This window comes from Lissotriton vulgaris, chromosome 7, assembly GCF_964263255.1.
Source record: "Lissotriton vulgaris chromosome 7, aLisVul1.2, whole genome shotgun sequence".
In the NCBI taxonomy this organism is placed as follows: domain Eukaryota; kingdom Metazoa; phylum Chordata; class Amphibia; order Caudata; family Salamandridae; genus Lissotriton; species Lissotriton vulgaris.
Window position 1 is genome coordinate 339,751,417 of NC_141695.1, and position 21,565 is coordinate 339,772,981.

General features: G+C 49.8%; 1 protein-coding gene across 1 annotated transcript; it reads left to right on the forward strand.

Moving 5' to 3' along the window:
• Positions 1–11,041: 11,041 nt before the first annotated feature.
• On the forward strand, positions 11,042–16,430 carry LOC147701528 (ferritin heavy chain B-like). Its single transcript, XM_086930205.1, has 4 exons — positions 11,042–11,281; positions 13,626–13,772; positions 15,008–15,133; positions 16,087–16,430. The coding sequence occupies exons 1-4, from the start codon at positions 11,180–11,182 to the stop codon at positions 16,240–16,242; spliced, it is 531 nt and encodes a 176-aa protein (XP_086786331.1). The 5' UTR covers positions 11,042–11,179; the 3' UTR covers positions 16,243–16,430.
• Positions 16,431–21,565: the final 5,135 nt, after the last annotated feature.

Below are 21,565 nucleotides of genomic sequence, written 5' to 3' on the forward strand. Positions count from 1 at the left end.
TAATGGAGACAAAGCGGAGCTGATGCTCCTCGGTAGCTCCGTCTCTCCCACGATCAACTCAATCTGGCCCGCCTGCCTCTGTCTTCCCCCAACACCCAAAGACACTATAAAAAGCCTCGGCGTCTGTTTGGATAAATCTCTTATCTTCAACAGTCAGGCAATCAAGTTATCAGCCACCTGCTTTGGCCTTCTTAGACTTCTCAGGAAGATTCTTCCCCTCTTGCCCTTCGGGGCTAGACAGATAGTGGTCCAAGGCTTAATCCAGTCCGCCTTGATTTTGGCAATGCCCTCTACCTAGGAGCCCTTGAATATACCTTACGAAAACTCCAGATAATACAAAACTGTGCTGCCTGAACTTTGCTTCAGCTCCCCCGCCGCCTCCCAGCAAAACGCGGCCTGAGAAGCCTGCATTGGCTTCCTGTCAGGGAAAGAATTAATTTCAAAACTCTCTGCATCTCCCATCAAGCATTTTGGAAAGCGGCCCCGGCCATTAACCACTCCTTAATTACTTCTTATCATCCTACCAAACAGCTTCGCTCTGCTCATGCCTTCCTTGCCACAGTCCCCCCAATTAAGAGATCAAGATGTGGAGGCCGGTCATTTTCTTATAACACGGCTAAATTGTGGAATTCCCTCCCCCTTCACCTGAGATCAGACCCATACCTTCTTTCATTTCGTAAACAGTTAAAAACCCTCCTCTTTAAGAAATCTTTTTAAACTCCCGATGCTAGCAGCCTCACCAGAAAGCACTTCTTTTTCTACTCTAGGACGCCTCAGGACAGCTATCGTGCTCTATAAATCTTCTTTTCATTTCATTTCAATTTACTTGTAAAGCAAGGTCCGCACATGAGAAATTAACTGAATTGGCAAACAAATACGATGTGGATTTGTCTAAGACAAGAATTTTGCAGGGTGGTCATCGATTACAGTATACTGATCAGGATTTGGATGAAAAGAGGCTGATTGGACTGAAGACCCACATCAGAGAACTGATCATAGGGATACGAGCATGGAGTAGGCTTGACAAGTGGGAAGAAAGATGGTCCAAGAAAAAGAGTTTTAAGAGAAATGCAGCAGAACCGCCTCCTCCGGAAGGGGGGATATCAGGAATTGGGAACTACCCTTTGAGGGAGGTAGCTAGTGGGGGTATGTGCATGTGCCTTGGAGTAGAGGAGATTTGGCGGCATTCACAAATGACTTCCCAAAATTGAGGGAAAGCCCAGTTGAATGGTACAAGCAAGTTGAGAGATTTGTCAAGATTTCGAAGGTGTTGTGGATCGATATGAATACACTGTTTGACATTGTAGTCCCAAGTGATTTGTGGGTAGCTTGTAAGGTTGCCGTCGAGTGGCCCACATCTGAACCAGAGAGGGATGCTCTCAAGAATAGGCCCATCACCGCTTGTTATGAAAAAATACGAGCAGGTGATCACGTGGTTGAAAGCTAAGGTACCGCAACAGGACATTGATTGGGTGAAAATAGACCGAACACTTCAGGATCCAAAGGAGACAGTGCATGAGTATTATGAAAGGTTGTTGCATGTTTTCAAACAGTACAGTGGATTGAATGGGATGGATCCTAGGGATATGGGACAGTTTATTTTGAAGTTTGTCCTGGGATTGAGACCTGATATTTGTCTGATGATCCAGCAGCATTTAATTTGTTGGCAGAACAAGCCGATGGATGAGATATTAAGGTATGCAAGATACTGTAGGGATGAGATTGATTCAAAGCATAAGAAACTCAAAGATAAATTGATGCTGGTCCAGATGCCTGCCGGACCTGCCTCGCACCAGCACCCACCAAGCCGAACACCAGCAGTACCCACCTCAAGTGCATCCTGCTCAACACCCGCTCCATCCACAGACATGCCATCGAACTCTGGAACCTCCTCGACACCACAGCTCCAGACGTTGCCTTCCTCACGGAGACCTGGATGAACGCCTCTTCAGCTCCCGACATCGCCATCGCCATCCCAGAGGGCTACAAGATCGTCCGGAGGGACCGAAACGCCAACCAGATGGGAGGAGGCATCGCCATCATCCACAGGAGCACCATCCGTCTCACGACCAGCACCGACAACTCCCTGACCACCGCCGAACACCTGCATTTCCAGATCCACACCAACCCGAACACCACCCTCAGAGGCACCCTGATCTACCGACCCCCTGGACCACGCACACAATTCAGCGAGGACATCGCCGACTTCGTCAGCCCACATGCCCTCCCCTCCGCTGACTACATCCTCCTGGGAGACCTCAACTTCCATCTGGAGAACAACAACGACCGCAACACCAGCACCCTGCTCGACAACCTCACCAACCTGGGACTCAAGCAACTGGTGTCCACCCCCACCCACCTCGCCGGACACACACTCGACGCTGTCTTCTCATCCAGCAAGGACATCAACTTCAGCCACACCACAGAGCTTCAATGGACGGACCACAGCTGCGTCCACTTCACCTTCAAGAAAACAACGACCCACAATCACCAGCAACAGACCGCCCGCAGAAGCTGGAACAAGATCACAGCAGACCAGCTCGCCACCTCCCTGAGCCAGCACCCTCCTGCCAGCTCAGCGAACCCCAGCCAGGCCGCCGACAACCTCACGAAGTGGATCAGCAACTGCGCGGACGAACTCGCCCCACTGAGGACCCCGCCCAGCAGACCCGGCAGCAAGAAAGCCCCATGGTTCACCGACGAACTCAAGAGCTCCAAGAAGAACTGCCGAGCCCTCGAGAAAGTCTGGAGAAGGGAACCGACACCGGACAACAGGACCTCCTTCAAACTTGCCACCCGGAAACACCACCAGCTGATCCGCGCCGCCAAGAAAACAGCATTCAAGGACCGGTTGGACAACAACGCACACAACTGCAAGGAACTCTTCAACATCGTCAAAGAGCTTTCCAACCCCAGCGCAGGAAACAACGACATCACCCCATCGCAAGACCTCTGCAACTCCCTGGCTTCATACTTCCACAACAAGATCGCGGACATACACAACAGCTTCAACAACCAACCAACGCACACCATGACCGAACAACCACCCCCCACCACCACCCTCCACGCCTGGACCCCGATCAGCACCGAAGACACCATCCGCACGATGAACTCCATCCACTCCGGATCACCGACCGACCCCTGCCCTCACCACGTCTTCAACAAAGCCGACGCTGTCATCGCACCCCACCTGCGAGACATCATCAACACATCCCTCGACACCACCATCTTCCCCGAGAGCTGGAAACACGCCGAACTCAGCGCCCTACTCAAGAAACCAACAGCGGACCCCACCGACCTCAAGAATTACCGCCCCATCTCGCTCCTCCCGTTTCCAGCCAAAGTCATCGAGAAGACCGTCAACAAGCAGATGGGCGCTTTCCTCGAGACGAACGGATCCCTCGACCCCTCACAGTCCGGCTTCCGAGCCAACCACAGCACCGAGACCGCCCTCATCGCCGCCACCGACGACATCCGAGCCCTGATGGACAATGGAGAAACAGCGGCCCTCATCCTCCTAGACCTCTCCGCGGCATTCGACACGGTCTGCCACCGCACCCTAGTACGGCGCCTCAGCAACGTCGGAATCCAGGACAAGGCGCTGGAGTGGATCACCTCCTTCCTCGACGGGAGAACACAGAGAGTCCGCCTACCACCGTACAAGTCAGAGGCCACCGAAGTCATCTGCGGCGTCCCCCAAGGATCATCTCTGAGCCCCACCCTCTTCAACGTCTACATGAGCCCCCTCGCGGCCATCGTACGCAAACACAACCTCAGCATAATCTCCTACGCCGACGACACCCAGCTGATCCTCTCCCTGACCAACGACCCCGCCGCCGCCAGAGCCAACCTGCACGAAGGGATGAAAGAGGTAGCCGAGTGGATGACGACCAGCCGCCTGAAACTGAACTCAGACAAGACGGAGGTCCTCATCCTGGGCTCCTCTCCCTCCGCCTAGGACGACTCCTGGTGGCCTCCCGCCCTGGGCACCGCACCCAAACCGACAGACCATGCACGCAACCTGGGCTTCATCCTGGACTCCTCCCTCTCCATGACCAGGCAAGTCAACAACGTCTCCTCGGCATGCTTCAACATCCTACGCATGCTACGGAAGATCTTCTGGTGGATCCCCACCGAGACCAGGAAGACCGTCACCCAGGCCCTCGTCACCAGCCGACTGGACTACGGCAGCGCCCTCTACGCCGGGACCACCGCCAAGCTCCAGAAGAGACTCCAGCGGATCCAGAACGCCTCAGCCAGACTCATCCTCGACATCCCACGAACCAGCCACATCTCCGGACATCTGCGAGACCTTCACTGGCTCCCCGTCAACAAAAGAATCACCTTCCGCCTCCTCACCCACGCACACAAAGCCCTACACGACCAATGCCCGAGCTACCTCAACAGCCGAGTCAACTTCTACGCTCCCAAACGCCACCTCCGATCAGCCAACCACGCCCTCGCCGCCGTCCCCCGCATCCGAAGAGCGACTACAGGAGGAAGGTCCTTCTCCCACCTGGCCGCCAAGACCTGGAACTCCCTCCCGACCGACCTGCGCCTGACCCAAGACCACCTCTCCTTCAGGAAGAAGCTGAAGACCTGGCTGTTCGAGCAGTAGCGGCTCCCCCCCCCCCCCAGCGCCTTGAGACCCCACGGGTATGTAGCGCGCTTTATAAGTGTCACTGATTGATTGATTGATTGATGCAAGCTGATGGTAAGGGAGGCCAGGTTCAGTCAGGGGGAGGCCCCCTGGAAGGAAACAGAATGGTCAGGGTAAGCCAAAGGTGGATTTGGCAACTCTGAAAAAGACCACTGAGTGCCATCAGATTGCCCACTGGAGACTTGAGTGTCCCTTCAATTCTGCAAATCAGATACAGCAGGAGGAGGAAGTAGAGCAGGTACCTGAGCCCGAAGTTACAACGGCAGTGTCAAGGCCAAAGTTGACCAAAGAGGGGACTTCGGCTCCGGAAGTACAGGTTCCCCTGCCTCCGAAGATAACGGCAGGGACTCGCACTTACCAACAGATGCCTCTTTTTGATGACGGTGACGATTATTATCTAGACCCGTTGAGATGACAGTGCCTGAGGGGGGAGGAAGACCAGAGGGGACCATTTGTGGAAGCTGATGTTGATGGTCACTCTACCACCTTTTTGGTTGATACTGGTGCTACCCGTTCTACTGTGAGATCTGCAGTAGTCCCCAAACTACCCCTCTCGGGACAGAATATCCAAGTTGTAGGTGTTGCGAATAAGAAGCCCTGTGACAGAGCTGATTCCTGTGAAAATAGGAATGTTTCGAGATCGACACCAGTTCGTGGTGTGCTATTCAAGTCCTGTGTGTTTGCTAGGGAGGGATCTCCTGTGTAAACTCAATTGTACCATCTATTGTACTCCTAAAGGAGTAGAACTGCAAACCAATGATGATGATGCTTTTAAGGTCACAAATCAGCATTTGTGTATCGAAATGTACCTTGTTGTGACAGTGGAAGAGCTTCCACTAGATTTGAGAGACTCGGTCTCACAGGAAGTGTGGGACTTCACTGGTGAGGACATAGGCTTGATCAAAGGAGTTGAACCTGTAAAGATTCAGGTGAAGCAGAACATTGACTTTCCGAGAACACCCCAGTACAATCTGACCCCAGAGACGATTGCAGGGATAAAACCTGTGATTGAGTCTATGATCAAGCAAGGGATCCTGAAGGAGATAATGGGCATTCCATGTAACTCCCCTATTATGGGGTTGCAGAAACCGAGTGGGAGTATAGGATTGTGCACGATTTGCGACGAGTGAATAACATAGTTTTTTTTTTTATAATTTCTTTATGGATTAATTTTATTCATCGGAAGGTACAGATCATATTCATATACAATACATTCCGCTCATATGACAAATGATACCATGAACATTCCAATTGTGAACTCAGGATTATATCTGTGTACGCTCCTCAAGAACTGGGTGCCACTTTAGACAAGGATGTGGTGTGTAGTAAACAAAGTTTAACTAACCCCTCTGAACTTCCCCTTGTCAACCCTCAACACCCCCCCCGCCTTGCCGGTTCTATGCACCTCAGGTCCGATTATCTTAAGCGCCGTCTATGGTCTCCATCTAGCTACCCTCCTGACTGTGTGTCTTTTTCCCAGTGGTGTGCGTCCCATCCTGCGATACCTGTGTGGACTGGGAGGCCTGCCCCTGTATCTCCTGTATCATAATTCCCCATGCCATGAGTACCTCAGGTAGTTTGCCATCGCGTCGGTGGCGCGCATGTGCCCCTCCTCCCTCAGTGCCTATTCTCTGAGGTCCGTTCTCCAGCTTGCTAGCTGTGGCTGCTGCTGCGCCAGTCAGTGTATTGCTATCCGCCGCCTAGCTACAAAAAGCCCCAGCACCAGGAACCGTCTACTCGTCTTTCGTCTAGGGTCCCGGGGAATAAGTCCGAGGAGACATGAGCTCGCCTCCATGGCAATCGTCCAGCCAGTTATTCTATACAGGTCTCCTAGGACCTCCGTCCAGTACATCTGAATTATTGGGCAGGTACATACCATATTTGGAAAGTCCGCCTGAACATGGCGACATCTGGGACATGCTGGATCCCTGGAGCTATCAATGGTATGGAGCCGTTTGGGCGAGAGGTAGGCCATATGTACTATATTATACTGTATTTGTTTGAATCTGTTAGAGACCGATACCTTGTGTACGCTCTCATGGATTTTCTCCCAGTCCTGGGGCGTAAGTTCCTGTGGACACACCTGCTGCCACTGTTCTTCCACTTTTAAGGGTCAAAGTTTTTTATCCTCCCTCAGCGCCCTGTATAGATGGGTGACAAATTTCCGCCCTCCAGCCATTGCTATCATCGTAACCAGGACACCCCCACGCCGCACGGCCACCAGCTGCTGCGTGTGCTCCTCGCCTCACTGCTGCTCGCAGAGCCTGCCTCGCTGATCCCAGCCCTCGCCGTATCTGCGTGTGCTATCTCTGTTTTGTGCCGTATAACTCTGTTGGTCTGTTTTTCTCCCCATTTGTGCCGTTTTTTACCAGTTTTTCTCCCATCTGTGCTGTCTTAATCTTTTTTATCAAGTCCTGTTATTCACGCTGCATTTTTGTATCCCCAGTGCTGTTTTGTATTTCTCTGCCCACCCCGCTTCCCGCCGCCGTGCTCGCGGCCACGCCCCCTTTTTCTTCTGTGCCCTCCCCGCTCCCAGCTGCTCCTCCCTCCCTCACACTTCGCCATATATGGCGACCGCGAGGACACGCAGCGGTCACGCGCAGCGGGCGCGCCGATTGTGCGCCGAAGGCGTGCCAAAGGTAAGCCCGTCTGCGCCCGTCCGTGCCTGGACCGCGCCCAGTGCCAGGACCCCTGGCCTCCACCGATGCAAGAAGACCTGACAGACCTACGACGCCGCCGCCCTCAACGCACTCAATGCCGGCCGGAACCCCGCCTGCTGCCGGGCCGCCCCGAAACGCTTCCACGGACCCTTCACCTGCACTACCTGCAAGTTCACCTGCCTCCGAACATGCACCGCGCCCGCCAAGCCTAACCCCAGCAGCGACCTCAAGTGCATCCTGCTCAACACCTGCTCCGTCCACAGACACACCGTCGAACTCTGGAACCTGCTCGACACAACATCACCAGACGTCGCCTTCCTCACTCAAACATGGATGAACGCCTCCTCAGCCTCGGACATCGCCATTGCCATCCTGGATGGATACAAGATCATCAGGAGGGACTGCATCAACCAGACCGGAGGAGGCATCGCCATCGTCCACAAGAACACCATCCACATCACGACCGACTCCAACGACACCTTCGCCGCCGCCGAGCACCTCCACTTCCACATCCACACCGACCCAAAGACGACCCTCAGAGGCAACCTCATCTACAGACCCCCAGGACCAGGCAGACAATTCAGCGAAGACATCACGGACTTCATCAGCCCACACGCCCTCACCTCCGCCGACTACATCCTCCTAGGGGACCTCAACTTACCAGGCTAGAGATTGTTTCAAGAGTGCAGGGCCGTTATTATGTAGGGCCTTGTATGTTATGCAAAGTGCTTTGAATTTGCTGCAGTTTCTAACCGCCTGTCAGTGGAGTCACACACACCAATTGCGCTCATGCAGTTATGTGGTTTGGGAGCTTGTACAGTTAGCATTGTCAGAGGCTGACAGCACGATGTGTGTGTCATCTGTTTAGGCAGTGGGAGAAAACACAAATGATCTGTGACATACAGATTGAAAAGCAAGGGGTTAAGTGGGGACCCTTGCGGGACCCCACAAGGAGGGGAGAACGGTTTGGAGGTGAAACTGTCTAGCATCACTGTATGTTCTCTATCCCTCAGAAATTAGTCCAGAAGTGTCTCTGCTTTTTATGCCCAGAGTTTTGAGATGGTGGACCAAGATGGAATGGTCCACTGTGTCAAAAGATAGGTCAAGCAGGATGATGCTGCCTTGCCTCCACCATCCAGGGCGGTCCTAAACTCATCAGTGGCTTTAATCAGTGCAGTCTCTGTTCTGTGTCCAGATCTGAAACCCAAACTGTGTGGAATCTAATAAATGGTTAGATTGAATGAACTGGGTCAGTTGAGTATTCACAATTTTGGCAGGGAAAGGTAGTCTGGATACGGGGCGATAGCAGGGTTTTCAGGGAGCAAATTAGGTTTAATTAGAAGTGGAAGAATGTTTTTCGACATGGAAGGCCTCTGTGAACCATGAGCAGAAGGTTTTTTCTGCCCGATTTGGAAGTTTGGAGGGGGGCTACTTTAGAGATGGTAGGGTTTTACCACTCTGAGTGTTCCTTGGCAGCATACTCTGGAACGGGTGGCAGAGTAGGCTGAGAACGAGAAAGCAGTTGCAACAGTACATTAGAGTCCATGTTGCTCCAAGCATGGTAGTTAGTGAGGCTAGTGTCGCTCCATCTGTCTTGAGTTAGAGAAGGGATATTGAGTTCAAAGGTAACAGCGGTGTGATCAGACCAGGTTAGAGGTAAAAAGTCCTTAGTAGCAATAAGAGGATTATTATAGAAAATGGTGTCTAAAGTGAGGCCTGCTGAGTTGGTGGCCTGATGCAAAAGCTGTGGGAGGCCTAAGTCATTAATTGTTTCTGAAATGGCCGCTGTATCGTTATCCTCAGGGAGATCCAGGTGAAAATTAAGATCCCCTAGTATAGTGTATTCGCTGCTACAGGCCCCGACCTCAAGGAATGATTCAAATTGATTATGTTGGTTCCTTTTCTTTTTTTTGTGATTCATCTTTATGAAATGGCCTGTTGTGTGTCTTCTGATTTCGTTTTGGTATCTGTATATTTTGCCTAGCATATGATATGTTAGTGTTTGATTTTGCTTGATTTTCTAAGACTTCAATAAAAAAAATTAAAAAAAGAAAAAATAGTATAGTGTAGTCGCTGCTACAGGCCCCGACCTCCAGGAAGGTGCCTATGGATTTGAGAAAACAACTTCTTGGGCCTGTGGGGGCAGTAAATCAGTCATCCTTCATAGGAGTGATTTTTGGTTATCTCTAGGCAAGAGGAAAGTAATCACCATCCCTCCACCCCCTTAATAGGGTCTATCAAGTCTAAAAATAGAATAGCCCGGGTGGGGGGTGAGGGGTAGCATTAATTAAGTCAGGGCAGGAGGATTCATTAGCCCAGGTTCCGTCATAAAAATTATGTCCATCTAATGGCCATTAATAAGTGTTGCCAGTTCTAACACGTGCTTCACCGGGGAACAGGCATTTATACGAGTGCAGAGAATTTTAGATGGCGAATTGTTGTGACCGCTTTTAGCGTGGGGTGTCTGGGAACTATGGGATAGCGTTGGTGCAGGAATTTGAAACCTGCAATTGGGGCACAAGATGTCGCGCCCTGAGCAGAAATTTAGGTAGGTCCATTCAGGTGCAGCCTTGGTTTGTGGTGTTAAGCAAGCGCGGTATGTTACCTGAATAGGTAATTCAGTAGTTCTGCTCTGGTTTGGAACCGGCAGGGGTTCTGGCACTAGGCGCGATCCGGATGCGAACGGGCACTGACGGGCTTGCCTTAGGCATGCATTTGGCACCTGTTGCACACCGTTTGATGAGAAACCTTATAGTTCTTTGGCTAAAACTTACTTGCAAGACCACATCTAGTGATTCTGTGGTGCTGCCTACTAACTCAAAGGAATTGCCAACTGGAGATCCGGTCAAGGGTTCTTTAAATTTACTGTTTCAAAGCGTTTACATTTTTTTCAGTTATGGCAATAAATGCAGAAGGAGACTGCAGCAAGAAAGAATGGCTTCTGATTAGTCAATTTGCATTTTGAGGTTTAGGAATATCGCTGAGAACATTTTGTTTCTTGTTCATTTTATCCCCCCCAACCCCTGTTTGCGTAGTTTTCGCATATATTTTCTCATTACTTACGCAGAATGTAAAAACACAATAAAACATACTTGCATGCTGTGATTACACCTCCGCCTTTGTCCTTATTTCACTTTTTCACTTCACAATTATGCAGTTGTAGACATTTGTACTTTGTATATGGTAAAGAGAGAGTTCCAATGGCTATTCCTCCCCTCCCCCTTCGATTTAGTGTGTCCTGAGACCCTGACCGTGGCAGACAATTCAGTGGGTTAATGCACCTTCTACAGAGACATGAATACAAACTGAATTCTCCAGTCAAAGCTTGACAACTCAATCCTTCCTTCTTCTTAGGTCAAGCAAGACCGGGGAGTTGGGACAGTGTTAACAATTATTTTGTTTTATTTCTGCGACGAGTAAAATCATATAAAAAATAGCTGAGCACTAGTGTTGGCGAGACCGAGCCAGTTTACAGTAGGAACCGAGTCATCACACCCTGGATGGAAATAAGAGAACAGGATGTGAGGGGAGGTGCGGGTTAGCACGTGAGCATTCTAACCGAGTACAAGCACTAGGACGAAGTGCAAGAAAAGTGCTCAGTCACCATGAGAAGAACTACGTATGAGGGACGAGAGCCTCTTCCTATTGGTAGGTAGCGCTGTCCGTCTCCCCCGCGCACGCCCTTCCCAGTATAAATACAGGCGTTGTGCGCTGCTTTCTCAGACCCAGCTCTGAGTTGTGTTCTTGCTTCAACAGTGTTTGAACGGAACGTGGCTCCGAGTCCAGCGCTCTCCTGAAACCTTTATCCATCTTTCATCCATCTAAAACTACCGCCGACAACCCCACCATCAGCAACGCCATGGAGTCCCAGGTGCGCCAGAACTACAACCGCGAGTGCGAGGCGGCCATCAACCGCATGATCAACACCGAGCTGTACGCCTCCTACGTCTACCTGTCCATGGTGAGTGTCTGTCTGTCCGTCTCTACTCCCCGTAGTTGTCTGTCTATCTCTCCTTACTGTACTATCGTCACCGAGCTCTACACCGCCTACCTGTCCATGGTGAGTGCAGTGCAGTGTCTGTCTGTCCTTCCTCTTCGTGAATACAGACCTTGTTTGTCCATCTTTACTATCCATACAGAACCTTGTATGTCCTTTTTCCCGCTTGGTGAGTCCACATTCTGTCTGTCTTTACTACATGGTTAACAGTGAACTGTGTGCTTCATACATCTGCCTATTTGTCCGTCTTACACTTCGTAGTGGGGTATGTCTGTCTGCCCTAACCGTCCTGCCAGCACCGAGCAGTACGCCTCATGGTGAGCACAGGCGCCGTCTGTCCGCTTTGCTCTTTGTAGTGGGGTCTGTTTCTGTCCTTCCTACATACTGCCAGCATCGAACTTTGTGCCTCATACGTCTACCTGTCAATGGCGAGTGTCGGCCCTGCCTGTCTGTCCTTCCTCTCCATAGTGAGTATAACACGCTCTCTCTCCTTGCTGTTCGCCTTCTGCACCTTCCTGCTCATGGCGAGCACAGCCCCTGGGCCCTCGTCTCTTTCTCTTGTCTACTGGAACAATTCCCACGCAGGCTGTTATGTCAGGCAGGGCTCGTGTATATCCCTGTCTCTTGCGCAACCTGGAGGTGCGGATTGCAGCTGAAGGGGGGTCCTGCTCGTGGTAAAGCTGTACCTGCAGAAGGGCTGTAGTACTGTGACTGCCATCATGCGTAGAGAGGTCTGTTTGCTGTCACTGTTCCAGTATCCGCCCCTCTTCCCCCTCCCCCAAATTTTGGTCTAGGTGCGGCTCTGGATTGGAGGGACGGCAGTGTAAGGTGAGTTTAGTTTTCCTGCCAAGAATTGTCACAGGCCTGGGACAGGCGGCGATACAGAATGTTTAGGGACCTCGAGTTGTGCAATGCCAGGACTGAGTAGGTCACTTTCTCGTACTTTAAATGGATATAGCACTTCAGAGCCCCAGTAGGCCAAAGGCTCCAATTCACATTGGGTTCCCTGTGTCCCTTTGGCGTCCGAAGTGGCAGGTGTGTTTTGCTCTTTGGCCATCTTGCAGGAGCTGCTTTATGTTCAGCATTGGACCCCAAACATGATGTGGCAACCTGGTGGGTGCGATTGAGATGTAATAGTGGAGAAGAAAAGGTTAGTGTTGTGTATGTAACTACCAACTTTTTAGGATCATTTTATTTTGGAGTCCTAACCATGGCCACTGGAATTATGAGATGCGGTGGCTTTTTTCGCATAGTTGGGGATGGCCGCACTTGCTTTACAGTGCGTGATCTTCAGATTTTAACAAAAGAGAAGTTTCTAGCTGAAACGTATCCAAATTAAGTGTGGGATATGTTTGCTTGCACTGGAAGGCCTTTCGCACCGGTTGACCATCTTTTAGTAGCTTATTCATGTGTTTGGTTGTTAAACTGGTACTAATGAAGTGAAATCTTTGCCCAGGCAGTATTCTCTTGCGTAAAAAAAAATGAAGTATATAAAAATAAAATGCCGCATAATTTAGTGCTTTGCAGCATAATTCCCAGTGGCCATGGTCTCAACCATGGATCTGTAATGTAGAAGGAGAGATAATAGGTATCGTGACAAAAGTAAAGTGTAACAGATGCTATACTTGGTTCAGTGTGCGGTGGGGGTCCAGGAAGGCCTCTGCTGTGCTGTCCCGTGCTGCAAGGCTTGAGGCCATACGGAGGCCGTTCCTGTGGGCTTCTTTGCTCATGTTCTGGTGTTGGGAAGTTGCCCAAACTCCATGCCTAGAAAATGATGATGAATGATATTTTCTGGGAAGCTGGCATCCATGCTTGCACGTAAGGCGCATAAACAGCCCCTAATGGCTCGTGCGTAGAGAAGGCTGTTTCGGGTCTTCTCAGTTTAGAAAGGATTCTAGAACCGAGGTCTGCGGACTATGGAGTCCCCCTGGGGTTCCCGATGATAGCTGGGGCCTCGCCGCTGCAACCTATGAATACTCTGGTAACACATGACATGGTACAAAATTGTATTTAAGTATTATATGGGAGGCTAGTAGTTGTAGAGGATAGCGGATCAAATGCTTCTGTCGAAACCAACAATGGCCATAACGTGCTCCCCTAGATATGCACTCGGTCCAGCTTGACCATCCATAAATTGCACAAGGGGAGCTCCTCAGTCCTGTGTTATTGAGCCAGACCTAAACAAGCATTGCTAAAGCAATGCCTTAGACGAGACCTAAAAAAGGCAGCCGCCCCCTGCTCCCTGCTAACCACTCTGTCACTTGGTGCTGTGATCTGTTGTTGACTGTCTCCTCTATTCTTTCTCCAGTCCTACTACTTCGACCGGGACGATGTGGCCCTGAGCCACGTGGCCAAGTACTTCAAGGAGCAGAGCCACGAGGAGCGCGAGCACGCCGAGAAGTTCATGAAATACCAGAACAAGCGCGGTGGGCGCGTGGTGCTGCAGGATCTCAAGGTGAGCGCGCGCATGGTTATGCGTGATGTCAAGGTGAGCGCGCGCGTGGTACTGCGTGATGTCAAGGTGAGTGCGCGCGTGGTACTGCGTGATGTCAAGGTGAGTGCGCGCGTGGTACTGCGTGATGTCAAGGTGAGTGCGCGCGTGGTACTACGTGATGTCATGGTGGGCGCACGTGGTACAGTTGGATGTCAAGGTAGGTGTGCGTGATGCTTGCTGCAGGATGTCCAGGTGAGCGCGCGTGCTGGTGCAGGATGTCCAGGTGAGGGGCACGTGGTATTGGTGCAGGATGTCGGGGTGAGGGGCACGTGGTATTGGTGCAGGATGTCGGGGTGAGGGGCACGTGGTACTGGTGCAGGATGTCCAGGTGAGGGGCACGTGGTACTGGTGCAGGATGACCAAGTGAGTGGGCGAATGGTGCTGCTGTTATGAAGCTGGGCTCACGAGGAGGACTCCTGACATTACAATTAATAACTTGATAACAGATTAGATGCAACCCTCGCCTTAACCGCAGTTCTGCTCTCTACACCTAGTCTGTACCCTTAAGCATTGGAAACACTTTGTCTTCCCTTAACACAAAGTTTTTCCTGAATGCCATTGTAATCTGTTTGGTGCCCAAATATGGATTGCGCAATTTGTGCACAACTCGAGATTAGATTGTGCACATATTTTGCATCCCTCCATTTTTCAGAGTTTTGCAACTCTGAAACTGTGAAAGCGTTCAGTGTGATTACATTAACACCAACCATAATAGGGTCTCTTCACTTCCGCTAACTACACCCCACCGGCCCCCCTCGGCCTATTCTGGGTTAATTGGAATAGAGAGTACAAGTCTGGTACACATTGTGCAGGTTTTTCCAGCGTGGAAATCCATCCCTATATGTCCGAGGGGTGGGTGGGGGGGGGGGGAGGGGGTTCCTGTGGCAGCTGTACACTTATAAGACCCATAGAATAGAAAATGGAGGTATGCGCAGGGGAAAGAACATGATTCCGGAAAGGGTAATATTCCAACAACCTTGTACCTGCACTGGAGGCTGGAAGTGTTCCAGCCACTCCACAGCAGAAGGGGGGTCTTCACTACAGCCTCTTGGGGACCACCCCGCCCTTTAAGCTCTCCTAGACCTCAATAACATCACATGTGATGTCACGGGGTTAGTTGTTTTAGAAGTAGCATGAGATGGCGGCGTGGGTGGGGCTTTGAAGCTATTCTAACGCACTCTTTGTACTTTTCACAGAAACCGGACCGTGACGAGTGGGTCAACACCCTGGAGGCCATGCAGGCGGCCCTGCAGCTGGAGAAGACCGTCAACCAGGCCCTGCTGGACCTGCACAAGCTGGCCACTGATAAAGTCGACCCCCATGTAGGTATTCGAGGAGCTTGCTCTGCTTCACCCTGGGCCAGAGCAGTGGGTGGAAAAGGGCACACATCAGTTTCTTCCCCCACTTTCCACTGCCCGTTGAGACCCGAATACAACGGAAATGCCAGATTTCCATCCTTGTTCTACAGATGCATTTTGTGCTTAATTTGCCCTGCGGTCGGTCACACGCTGAGCTCATTTTACATTTTTTTGGTTCCTAGTCCTATTCATTATCCGAGCAAGAAAGGGAAGATAAAGATAGGAAAATAAATGCAGTGAGGGAGGTGGAGTAAAGAGACATTAGGTGGGATCAAGGCCAGGCAAGCCTTAGTATTCGGAAGCTTTGAAGGAACCATGGCAAATCATTCAGAGCACTGAAGGTGCAGTCACTGGTAACCGCACATTTGTCATCTCTCCCAGGGCAGCCACGTGGGAATCGGGGGAGGAGTATCGGGCTTGCTGGTGCTTGTGGACCCAAGGTCTGCACTTCTTAGGGCCCACGCCCCTATGGACATGACCTTTTCATCACGCTTGTTTTTTCTCTTTTGCACCCCACTCCGATTTACCAACTTCAATCTACCTCCATCTAACCGACTCCGGTCTGACCCACCTCATCCTACCCCACTCCAATCCACCCTGCTCCAGTCTACCCTACTGCAATCCACTGACTCCACTCCTCCACAATCAACCGCACTACTGTTTAGCCCAATCTATCCACCCTATCCCACCACAATATGCCTCAATCTACCCACCCCACTCACGTTTAGCCATGCTGAACAGCAGTCTCACTGATGTTCAGCATGGCTAAAACACATTGCATAAGCCAATAGCTCTTGCGTAGGTGAAACTGATTGGCTTTGCCAATGCTTGTTTTGGATAGTTACCCTGCTGTCTTTCTACCTATTTCTTGTATTCATGGGTGATTTGTAATTTAACTGGGTTTTCTCTATTGACAGCTCTGTGACTTCTTGGAGTCTGAGTACCTGGAGGAACAGGTGAAGTCCATCAAGAAGCTTGGCGATTACATCACCAACCTGAAGCGCCTGGGCGTGCCCCAAAACGGCATGGGCGAGTACCTGTTCGACAAGCACACCCTGGGGGAGAGCAGCTAAGCCCCCCAGGAGGGAACACCAGCCTGCTGCACCCACTCCACCGAACCTGCATTCTTCCATTATTTACACGCTGTGACGCCATCAGAAGGCGTGTGTGGGGTGGGGTCCATCTATATGTCTCCAGGTTACCTGCAGCGGCGGCTGTGCTTGTCAGCATGTTTCAAGAAATAAAGGTTTTCAGCATCATACTCCTTGTGATGGCTTCATTCATGGATTTGGAAGGAGGGCAAAAATACTACGGTGGAGTGACTGGAAGAGCACTTGAATACCCCAGGTCTTGAGCGGGTGGGAGTCTAGACTAAATATAGATTGCCTAGCCATAGGCTGCCAAGGAATCTATAAACCTCTAACACAGATGCCCAACTTTTTCTGTAATAAGAGCTACTCGTGCTCAGTGAAATCGTACCGAGCTTCTAAGATTTTTAGCACGGTAATGGTGATCACATCAGACAAGATTACATTTGAGGACACTCCATGCAAGATTATCCATCGTGATCACCTCAGTACACTAGGCAGGGTTAATATCCGTTAGGTGAAAAAGGCCTTTATCAATTTGGTCTGCCACTTGATAGCCATAGCTGCAATGCCCCTGGCACCAAGGGGATATTCCTGAAAGGTATCTTCAGTGTCTCATGATTTATCACTCCAACATAAGCTCTACATTTTTGGGGGGGAAATCCAACCCTTTTTCTCCAAATGATAGGTTCTGAAAATACACACCATTTCATCCCAAAGAAACACTTTAACATTTTGGGACACATAAATGAGTTCAACCAAGTAGACCCTTCTTATTTGGTAGACTGGGCTGCACACAGGTCAGCTACTTGCAGGTAGTTGCAGACTTGCCAGTCGCTCATGACACGTGCTGGAGATTCCTGCTCTGGCACCTCTGAACCCAGAAGAGTGACTGGATTGTCTTTTTTTTTTTGCCAGAATATTCATTAATACTCAAAAGCCAGAGTATTAAAATAAATATTTGGATGTCTCTTCCAGACACGATGACTGTATTTTGGGCTACGGTACCACTCTTAAACCGCTGTATCTAGCTTGGACCACAGTCTCCATGGCAGAACAGAAAGGACTCCTTCCGGAGAGGGGCCGCAGAGTCAATGCTTTGCAACAGAGCTGGGTGGAAAACACACACTTCCATTGAAAGAATCCTACTTAAGTGGCCGATGTCACTGGTCCATACGTAAAACGCGGACCACCACCCCTGCATCTCTGCTCAGGGTAAGTAGGTCCTGAAAATGCAGATGGAACAGCAGACTCGGACATGTTGGCAGTGACTGAAACGGTGAAGGTGGGCCTGGCTCCAAGTGATACCAGTTCACGCACCAATTTTGCACCTAAATCTGCATTAGACTGTGTGCAAAGTTCACACTGACCTGGCTCCTTTCCTTTTGTCAGGAAACGCACAGTGACATTTGCGAGGGGGTAGAACTGCAACATTTTGGGTAATACAGTAATCCGTCGCTCTGACCTGCAGAACTCCTAATGCCGAAGAATACTATTGGGGGGAAGACCTGAACCACACCCAAGTTGGCTATAGTTGGATATTTGCACGAGGCCCATGGTTGAAATCCCCCCCCCCCCCCCCCCCCATTATTCCTACTTACTCTCATTGCAGTCCTAACCTCAGACCCCCTTCCCCCATTACAATCTGGTGGTCAATTCTGAGCTCTATGCAAGCAGGACTTTACAGGGCTTGTCATCCCAAGATGTAAGATCACTATCTCAATCTGCTCTTTTCCACAGACTTTTGGCATGACAACCCTGCTGATATCTAGGGGGGGAGAGGGGGCAGGAGGGGGGGGGGGGAGAATCTGGGGGGGAAAAAGGCAAACCTGAAGTTGTCACTTGAAATATTGAGGGACAGATTTATCAAACTTTCACGCAACACGGCAAGACCACTTGCTGCATGAAAGGGAGAGGGCAGTAATGTGCCATATTTACCAATATGAGGCACGTTCCTGATCTCTGCCTGCGCTGGCAGTGTGTTGCCTAGCGCCAATGCAGGCACCCTTGTGCCGTGATGCAATGCTGCTTGTATTGTAGGCAGGATTGTTTTTGTGCAGGAAGGGGCACCCTAAACAAAAAAAATATGGAAGAGTTTCCTCTTTCTAAGTGTGCTGCAGAATGCACCCCACTTAAAAAGTCAAAACGATAAGGAAAAATAAAGATATTTATCCCTGTGGCGCCCCCTGGTGGGACGGCATACAATTTGATGCATTCCCTGGTGTACGAGTGTAGATAAATCCGGGAATGCGCCAGAATACATGGGTGGTTGCATTAGAATACCAACTCCACTCCCTATGGACAGAGTAAAGCAACACTGTAATTTGAGCTACTCTAGATTTACGGAGCACCGCAGGGCCATGCAAGGTGGCCTTGCAAGGCTTGGTAAATCTGACTTCAGTGTTGTTGTGTTGCCTTTGTGTGACACAAGGGCATTGCAGCACTTTGGTAAGACTGCCCTGACTCTGTTGTAACTGCCTCCATCACAGTATCATGGTGTGGCAACCCTTCATAGTTTGAGGGGTTTCACATTGCCACTAGTGTGGACTACAGACCTCACTGCACACTTAAAGCAGAACTTCAAACTCACATGAACTGGCAGGCGAGCAGCCAGGTAGATGCTCCTGGCGAGGACTCTGGTTGATGAGAGACTGTAGAATCATGAAAACAGATAGATGTGTTCATGCACCCTGATCCACTGATGTTTTAATAAGAGGTGCAATGTGTGATACTAGTGCCTGCAGGTCTGATATTCTGGACTCGACATACCAAGTCAGTTTGGGTCTATTGGGCCTCGAAGATCAAATATTGGAACTGAGCAAACAAGCACAGATCTACAAAGAATGAGACACTTCCTAGATGCTTTCCTCTCCCACATCAGAAAGGAACGTGAGTTTGCAAGTTCTCTAGATTGGAGTAAATGACTGCCCCGATCGTAGCTTGGCATTGCCTGGGATAAAATGTTTATATGAGGCAAAAATTATTTCCTTAAACTGAGAGGTTAGAGCACAAAACGAAAGCCACTGTTTTGGACCACAAATGATAGGCCTCGTTTGATGCTGGGCAGTAAGACCTGGAGAAGGGCTCAATGAGGATGAGCATAGCCATGAATGTCCACGGGGCACCAAAGTGAACATCTGCTGCAAAGACGTAGGGCTAGATGTTTGAAAATACAGAATTTTACCGATTCAGTATTTTTGAATCTGTAAATGCAATGTAGATAAAAAGTTGGTAAAAAATACAGAATCGTTAAGATTCGGTATTTACCGAATCGGTAATTGCCATTCATTCCTATGGGCCTAGAGGCCCATAGGAATGAATGTCAATTACTGAATCGGTAAATACCGATTCAGTAAAATAGGGAAAGAGTCAAGGATGGCAGGGTGTCACTTTGACACCCTGTTGCACCCCTGAATAGTGCTGGTGTGCACATGTGGCATACATACTTGCCCTAAGGGCATGAATGTCTGTCACATGGCACAGGTGTAAATGCACAGATTTGCATTTACAGAAGTATTCGTGTTTTACCACCAACTAATAGTTGGTGGTAAATATTGAATCCTTAAAGCACAAAAGCACTCTTTAAAGTGCTTCCTACATCTCATTTACCGAATCGGTAAATGATGATTCGGTAAATAACGAATCAGTAAATACTGAATCGTTATTTACTGAATCAGTAAATTTGCCACCTACATCTGAAATAGGCTATTACCGGTCGGTAACCGACTGGTAATAGCCTTCCTACATCTGGCCCATAATCTTGAAACTAACAGATTGCGTTCACTGGGTCACTCACTGGAGTTTAGTAATCAGTTATTTACCCTGAGGAACTTGGGGGGGCCACAATTGGTCACAACTGAGTAGACGTTGCTGGAATCTCATCCAGATGAGCCCCTCCTTCTCCAGAAGGGTTTTCACCCCCTCTGATAAAGCTTATCACTGTTTACTCAAACAGGCTCCGGTTCAACGATCACTCCAAGCTCAGAGGACATCAAGGAGATGCTCTGCTTTGTACCCATTTTGAATTTTTAAAGAGCCTGAAGTAGATTTCTTCCGTTTGATCAAGATGTGGAGCATGTGTTCTCCAGCCAGTGGTTCTTGGCCCGCAGTTGCATTGTCCATCTCTCTCCTTGGCTTAGAAGGGGAGGGACCGTGCTTGGAAACCACTGCAGAGGCACCTGCTTCCTTCTCTGAACGACTGATGAATCTGCTCTTGAGCATACCAAGTCTGATTGTGATTTCTACTTCGAGAATGTCGCTGAACGTCTTCGGTACCCCATCTTCCATCTCTTTCCCAAACAGTTAAAAGCCATGGAGGTGCACCTGGAGGCCAATAGTTGTCAAAGAGGCACTGTTCCGCCAGTCTTGGGCGGAGGATTTGGTGAGCTGCAATTGAGATGCCGCTTGCCAGTGTTACCACAATTAAATGCTAGTTTGTGGATCATCTCCACCTGCTACACCATTCCTTGCAGTAGTCAAGAGCTTTAAAGCCTGATAACAGCGTATGAGCTGTGTACGCCTCACAGGAGCTTGCCTTTTGCACCATATGCATGTCAGAGTTTGCATTTTTCAAAGATAAATCGGTGGAATCTCCATCTTAGCGATCACTCATTTCCATCTCAGGTTACATTGCCACTGCCTGCATCATCCTCTTCTTGAAAGCGATGCACAGTCAGCTCCCAAACACATAGCCTGGCCTGAGCTGGAATGCCAGTGCTCCTATTTTAGTCACATAGTTGCCTGTATGTACACTCCTTGATGCTCAGAGAGAAGGTTGATTGTAGAAGGCCACCTCTTTAGCGGGCACTAAAGATCACTGCAAGGCCTACTTCCAGGATCATTACAAGGCCTACTTCGCCTCTGGCAGCTCCTTGTCCATGTCAAGACTGGGTACAGGCACGACACAACATGTCTTATTTGGGTCTGGCCCCCATCACATGATTACATCCATCATACATTCATGTACTGATAAAGCTTTTGGACCTGCTGCAGCGTCTGTCCCAACTTCCCCTGAGGAAGAGCTTAGACGATCAGGAACAATTGAGTTTGCGTCTCCCTTCACTTCAGTAGACAGACTAGAGACCTCTTTAAACGTACGTCTCCCCCTTACTCCTCATGTCCTTGTAGAGAGTCACACATTGACTCCAGGGACATGTCTTGGGATGGCGTTGAGAAGTCATCCTTCTCACATCTTCCGCTTGCACAGGCGTGGTGGTGGATGCAGCCAAAGTTTAAACATGGATTCAATAAAACTAAAGAGACATCATTTACTTAGTCAGTGGTTATCCTAGAAATCTGTATTGGTCCA